Source organism: Gavialis gangeticus, unplaced genomic scaffold, assembly GCF_001723915.1.
Source record: "Gavialis gangeticus isolate Ggan-Ray unplaced genomic scaffold, GavGan_comp1, whole genome shotgun sequence".
Lineage (NCBI taxonomy): Eukaryota > Metazoa > Chordata > Crocodylia > Gavialidae > Gavialis > Gavialis gangeticus.
This window is the reverse complement of record NW_017729031.1, coordinates 79,520,410-79,527,986: the sequence shown is the minus strand read 5'-3', so window position 1 is coordinate 79,527,986 and position 7,577 is coordinate 79,520,410. Positions and strand designations below refer to the sequence as shown.

The window sequence follows — 7,577 nt, the reverse complement described above, 5'->3', positions numbered from 1 at the left end:
TGCATGGAGCTTCAGGAGCCAACCCTGCCCTCTCCCCGTACTTCCCAGACGAGCAACTTGCTGCTTTGTTTCCTGCCCCACCCTCCCTCAGCTGGGAAGTGCCTGCACCAGCCCCACTCCCTCCCTCCTTTTAGGGGGACCTTAATCTGCCCCACCCACACCCCTTCCACACCACAGACTTACCTGCCTGAGTCTGCTCTCCAAGCTGCCGGGCTGTACTCCTGGCTGTGTGCATGCTGCAGCTGCACCCATGCACACAGCATTTATCAGCAACATCAGCCAAAAATGGCCAATTTGCTGATAATGTCAATTTTTGTTTTATTAGTACTGATACAATATGGACTGATTATCGCAGGGCACTTTGGGGTGCCTGTGCCTTTTAAGAGCAGAAGCAGCTTAGCAAAGGAGCCTGGAAGGCTACCTGGAGCCCCACAACTGCAAGTTGCCTGAGTAACAGGCTAACAAGGTAATTAGCCAGCACCTGCAGGTGGTCAGCTGACTGGTAGGAGTCAGAGCCCAGGGTGCACATAAGCGCAGGGCTGAGGCTGAGCTCTTAGCTGATACTTACCTGAGTGTGAGGCTTACTCTCTCTTTGGCAACTGCCAGGAGAAGGAGCTCCTGCACAAGAGAGCAGTCCTATGCATCTGGCTGCCTGCTTTGCTACCTCCAACTGCAGTAAGACTCTAGGGGCTCACAAGGTGCCCAGAGGTAAAAGGGGCTGGTATTCTAAGTGAGGGGAGTTGGCCCTCTTAATGGGGTAGAGTGTTGCCTTTATTATTAATGTTATATTGTACCCCAGGGGCTTAGGTTTGTGTTTATTGTTTGCACCGATGGACTGGGAAGAGGCTAATAGGGAAGGAGGAGTCTTCATTGCGGGCACACAATTGTGTTGAGCCCCAGCACCAGAGGGGTGCAGTCTCAGGGGATGCAGAGAACCCATTGCCAGAGGGGTGCAAGCTGCAAGGGTCAGCGGCCCAGTAATAAAAAGTTTTTGGACTAGTGCCTCAAAGCCAGGCCCAACACGGTAGGCCTAGACTAAAAGGACTAGCCATATCCAAAGGTGCAGAGTCCGAGTAGGCCAAGGACCCAGCAGAGCATAACAACAATGTAACATCCACGAGGCATGGAGCATGGTAAAAGGGTGGTTGGAGCCATGCAATTGGCTCATAAGGCCTGAGGTGTCTCATGCAGCACTGTACTGAAGAGAGGCCTGGCAAAGGGCCTGCAGATCAGAGAGCTTGAGTAAGGTTCAGTGAACCAAGACTAAGCAAAGGCTCATGGGCAGCCTCCCAAGTTATTTTTCCATCAAAGACGTGGCAGGAAAGATAAGAGGGTGCCCTTGGGGTACAGCTTGTACTGTCACAGAGCTGCCAGGGGCGTTACGGCAGCCCCTGGGGATCTCGCTCCGTAAAACTGACCTATCAGTGCACCTCTAACTTTTATATTAGCAAAAAATACATTTTCTTATGCATTTCCTTCCTATATAATGCAGCACATTGAACTACCTTTAAAAGATGCATGAAATCATATGAATTACCCATAACAATATGAATTTTCAAGATTAGAACATGGTTTGTCCTAGCTGTACAAATAGAGGTCTTCCTGGTTTAATTTTTTCAACTCATGTTGGTGTTGCCTTTAAAGGGAAGTTCTAAAAGGCTTAGTTCTTCTCTGCATAGGAAAGATTTTTTTCAGTATAACTTAGGATATAAATGTAAATAATACAAAGGGTCATACTGGTGTGCTGTATTACAGTATAGTTATTCTGGTAAGCTTTTTGATTTCATCTGTGTCACTTGAGAGAGGGTTTATACTACACTGAAAAAACACTCTAACACTAAAATAAAATTGTCTATGTGTGGGTGTTGGTAGTTTATAGCTGCTAATACTTTTCCAGGTAGAAAAGTGCTCAAGTTGGACCAAGCTGCACTTACCTGTGTCTGAAAGAACTTTTGTTAATTGATTTCCTTGCTAGTTGTTGTTCATGTTGTAAATTACAAGAAAAATTGACACATGTCTGTTGAAAACTGTATATTTTTATTACTAGGAGCCAGTGGAAGAGGGAATGGGAATGGAGGGAAAGGAGAGACAGGTAATAATGAGCTTAGGTGCAGGGGGAGAATGGGTTACCTGAACAAAGATCTTTGGACAAGGACTGGGGAGATTGTGTGTGTATGTGAGAAGTAAGTGGAAGGCTGAAACTATAAGGTTGGATGATGAGGCTAGAGAAGGTAACAGGGATTGAGAGCTAGTGAAGAAGAGGAAATTGGTCAAATGCTGAGACCAGAGGGAGAATCCAGGACTGTCTGGGCAAGGAGATTAGTATAAGAAGTCTGAGCAGTGGGGACTGACTTGTGTAAGGAAAGAAAATGGATTTCAGTAAGGGGGCAGGGGTCCATAAAGAGGACTTTGACAGCAGCGGGCAGGTTAGGATGGAGCAGAATGTCATGCTTTGGGTGGAAATTTGCCCACTAGCCAAACTCTTCTCCTAAGCTGAAATGGAACCGCAGGGCATTTGTACATATGCACACACCACAGTGGCAGGCGCTTTGAAAAGTGCCCAGTGCTGTGCCACGTGCGGTTGTATAAGTAGCAAAATGCATGTCAGCACTGAGAAAGTGGCACACATTTGAACTAAAACACATCAGAGGTGCTTTAGTTTAAAAGCTTGCTGCCACCTTTTTCTTCATGCTGTTGCATATTTCACTGCTTATACAACTGCACATGATGCAGTGCAATTTGTCTCAGCTCGCATGTGGACCAGACTTGATTAATCAAGTCTGCTCTGAAGTGGTGGATCTCCGGTGCATCGCGGAACGAAAATGTATGTGTATAAATGCCCTCAGTTTCCTGAAATTACACAAATATTTGTGAAATCCATTTGCACATTGTCCCATAAACTTTTAGTGCTGGTCCATAGAGAAGGATTGATAATCTGCTAGTACCATCTGTTAAATTGTTAGGTGAAGTGGCAGAGTTCTGCATGCTAGCTCTTAAAGTTTATACCTGGCTGAGAAACATAGGTGTCAGTCTAATGCCACATAATGGAATTCTGTTTCTTCAGTTTGATTTTATAAAAACCTAGGAAACTACACATAAGAAACTATGTTAAAAGACATTTATGTTGTAAAATCAGTAATCTAAGTTAGGAAATGCAAAAATTAACCTTTGCATTTATAGTGGTATAGTCTTTTGTATAATCACATACAGTTGTTTACTATACAACACCTGCCTCATTCAGTGTATAGACCAGATTTGTTCTGGAAGTGAATCAGCGTTATGCAGTACATGAGGCTGTTTTCTGTAGGACCTTTCTTTCACTTCAGTTGGAACAAGGAAGAAAAAAATGGTTCTAAGTTTAAGGCAGTTAAATGCTGCCTTGAAGTATAAGATTCTGTCCTCATTTGTCACAGAATTTGTGCACTAGTCAAGTCACTTAAATCAGACATTTCACATGGGGTCACTAGTTGTGTTCCTCGTTTTCTGGGTAACTAAGAGAATACCTTGAGTTTCTTATTTACAGAATGAGGATAATACCCCACCATTACCTCAGAACTGTTATGAAACACTGAGGTTCTGTAGATGATGATGCCATACCAAAGGCCACAAATACATTAATTACATCTTCAGAATAAATTTTGAATAGTGTGCAGTAAAAAGACCTATGGCTCCACATTGAATAATTTGGATAAAACAAAATATTGAGTAGTTGCTCAGTAAGTGAGTACTGTTCATTTTGTGTATATAACAAGGTGTCATTTTATGGAAAAAATACATGATCATGTAAGTAAAGATTATTTTTTATGTAAATACGTGAAAGAACTGACTTAATGTGGAACAGGGCAACCTTAATCTTGTCCTTTTTTGACTTCTCATGATCCTGATTTTTGCCTTCATAATATTCTTTTAATGTAGTTTGTTCATACAATATAAAAATAAACTAAGAGCATAATTTATGTATTTTTTACTAGGTATGGTTTCATCACTTTTGAAACACAAGAAGATGCACAAAAAATTTTACAGGAGGTAAGATTTATTCATCATTATGTTTTTTCTTCAGGTAAATTCTTTCATTTGGAAGGATGTTCCATATATCCAAATAGTAATAGATGTCTGGCACTCCTGTGTTTCTCTGGTATGAGTTGACATTGAAACCCAGAGAGACATTGGGCTACGTGACCCTTATTTTGTTGCAGCAACATTTTTTTTCCCCTCTTGGTCCCACACAAAGTTAAAATGATATCTCATGAATATAAGATAGTTGGTACTGGAAGTCTTGGGGGCAGAATGAATCGTGTGAACTGGATGCTTCCGTGCTAAATATTTTGGCTTTGGTAGGGATGACTATTTCAGTTTCTTCCATGCAAGCCAGTCACTTAAATATTAAATCTGTTGTTGTTTCAATTAATGGAGTGGTAATGTCTATCCTCCTCTGCCTGTCCAGCCTGTCTTACTTAATTTTCATTCTTGCTTCTATGGTGCCAGTTACAATGGCATGTTTTTTAATTTACTGTCAGTATATACTTCCTTGGACCTCTCCTCAAACCATGTAGAGCTGGAATGGCTGCACAACTTGAACATTTTGAAGTCTGTTCCTCTTGACTTGTTTAGAAATGTAAGCTCAGTGTATAATAAAGGTAATTAAAATAGTCTGAAATATGTACCGGGTTTTTAGATTAACTGGAGACCAGTTAGCAAGTACAGTTGATTGAAATTTTTCCCATATTTTCTTTTATTTCTGACTTGACTTTCTTGAAAGTTAGATTCACACACAAGATGCATTGTGAATGTCTGTTATTTTTCTTTGTTTTATTTTAGGCTGAAAAACTTAATTATAAAGATAAGAAACTGAATATTGGTCCAGCAATAAGAAAACAACAAGTAGGGATTCCTCGTATGTATTTTCACTATATTCTTCAATTTTGTGTGATGGCAAATATTCTTTTAGGCAAAAGCTCAATTTATCTTGTGCTGTTGTATTTAGATTACGTGATATCCTCAAAATATTTAATGTGCACAGCAGATGGAAGCATGGACGTACTAACAATAGGAAAAGAACCAGGTGTCTTCACCCTCTTTTTTTTGCGAGCCATCCTTTCTGGCCAAAATAATCAGTTCCCTGTTAGACTATCTTTTTAAGGTAGTTGCTTCTTTTAGCAGCAAAATGAACATGGTCTTAAGGATGGTTAAAGTCTCTAGTGATATAGCCTACTCTCTGGGACAGACTTCTTTAGGTAAAAGGTGGTTGTCATACACATTTTTCCTGATTCCAGACAAGCTCCCATACAATATTAAAGGATGCAGACTCAGAAGTTATACCTGTCACTAGTAATAGCTAACACTGGGAAATAATCATGCTTCTTCACAGTCAGAACATTGTCTATTGAGTAGTATTTTTTTTAATGTATGGTTGAAAGGCATACACCAGTTTTGCGTCATACCTCTAGCTTTCCCTGTCTCATCTACTCCCTCTGTATGATTATTCCTGCTTGCTGGGCATTGGATATCATATGCATATTTCATCCACTTCTGCACAAACCCTTATATTCACCTCTGTGTTCTAGTTAGCAGTGGCTAGAGAAGCTGTTCTGCAGATGTGGCCAAAAAAACTGACCTTTGCAAGTTGGAGAACAGCATCAAGTAATACCTTGCCAGCATGATGTCAGGGTGAGACAAAAACTCTTTGTCAGATAGATTTCTGCTGAAATGAAATGAAGGCCACCAACATGTCTTCCCTCCCATAGTCTTGATAACAAGGCTATAAGAAAAGATCAAGGTAGAACGAGTCAGCATAATAAGTCTGCTTCCTCTGCAGCTGTCCTCTGGTCTCCCTGATATATCTAAGGTATATTACTGATAACATCATCATATGGACATGGCAAAGATTTCACTAGACTTTAACAACTTCCACCCTTCCATCAGACTGACTCTGGTATACCTCACACGGAAAATTCATTTCCTAGACACAATGATTAAGTTTTGCAAGGGCCACCTTGCCACCACATTGTACCAGAAACTAACCAACTGCTACAGCTACCTCCACTACACCAACTTTCATCCTAAGCACACCACTAGATCCACTGCCTGCAGTCAAGCTCTGCATTATAACCATATCTGCTCTGATCCCACCAACTGGGATGCACAACTCAGGGAGCTAGACCAGGAATTCCTTCACTTGCAGTACAATCCCAAAACCATAGCCACTGAAATCAACAGAGGTGGACTCAGACCCTGCTAGGACCTGCAATAACACTGACCCCATGACAAAGGCAACAGCGTCCCTCTGGTTGACACCTACATCCCCAGCTTGAACATTTTGGATATATTGTTAATGATCTCTAAACCCTCCTGGTAAATAATAACCACCCCATGGTAGCCACAGTAGATGACAGTGTCCTGGCTTACGGACAGCCTCCAACCTCAAATGGTATCCCTCCAGCAACTGGTTACGTAACTCCTATTCTCACCCATCTTGAAATGGACCTAAATGCCAGCTGTACCTCTTTGTCAACACAAACCACATCATCACTGGACCAAACGACATGCGTTATAACATCCAAGGTTCATTTACCTTCTGTTCTACCCATATCATATATGCTATCACTTACCTTTTTGCCCAAATTAAGATTGAAGGTGGGGAGGTGGCAGGGTGGTTCCTGATGGTTACAGGGGCAGATATTACAATCTTTCAATGGGACTCGCCCCCCGCCCCACCCCGAATGGATGCCCTGTAGTATTAAAAGGGGTAGGGGGTGGAGCAATTAGAGGAAGAGAAATTAAAGGTATGGTAAAGTTGGGAAGGCGGGAGGTCCCAACAATATTGACTGCTACTTGGCACCCAATATGGATTTTAGAAACCAATGTCCTGAGTCACTGTGTTATAGACGGACCCCGCCAGAGAGTGATGGCCCTAGAAAAGGAGTTTCCCATGCCCACAGATGGGCCATGGGTCTGCTCAGAGTGGGATGTGGGGAATACTAAAGTTGAAATACAAGTTGAATTAGAAAAGGGAGCAAAGCCATGTTTTGTGCATCCCTATCCCTTGACGCCCGAGGCTGAAAAAGGGGTGAGTGAAACGGTGCAGGAACTATTGCAGGCCAGATTGGGGAGCCCACCATTTCTCAGTGGAATTCCCCTTTATGGCCCGTGTGAAAGGCTAGTGGGAAGTGGAGAATGGTGATAGATTATCAGGAAGTGAATAAAAGGACAAGAAAATTAGGCCCAGTAGTTAGCACACTTCCCGAGATGTGGGATGCAGCCCAAAAGACAGGAGCTTCCCATTTTACGGTAACTGAAGAGCCCTTTTCTCCCCAGCACCACCTGGGGTGACAAGAAACAATGGCAATAAGCTGATGGAGAATAGGTTTAGGTTAGAGATCAGAAGGCAATATTTTAGTTAGGGTGGCCAAAATCTGGAACCAACTTCCCAGGGAAGTGGTCCTCGCCCCTACCTTGGGCAAATTCAAGAGGATGATCACCTGTCCTGGGGTCTTGTGAACCCAGCATTCATTCCTGCGTGTGGCAGGGGGTCAGGCTAGATGATCTGTTCAGGTCCCTCCTGACCCTAGCTACTATGA

General features: G+C 42.4%; 1 protein-coding gene across 1 annotated transcript in view; it reads left to right on the top strand.

Annotated features, from left to right (window-relative positions):
- The window catches only part of BOLL (boule homolog, RNA binding protein), a 90,148-nt gene that overhangs the window by 27,998 nt on the left and 54,573 nt on the right, over window positions 1-7,577 (top strand). The window contains exons 4-5 of the mRNA XM_019523155.1: window positions 3,972-4,026; window positions 4,819-4,894. Of these exons, the coding sequence (XP_019378700.1) occupies window positions 3,972-4,026; window positions 4,819-4,894 (131 nt within the window). The remainder of the gene's footprint in view (window positions 1-3,971; window positions 4,027-4,818; window positions 4,895-7,577) is intronic.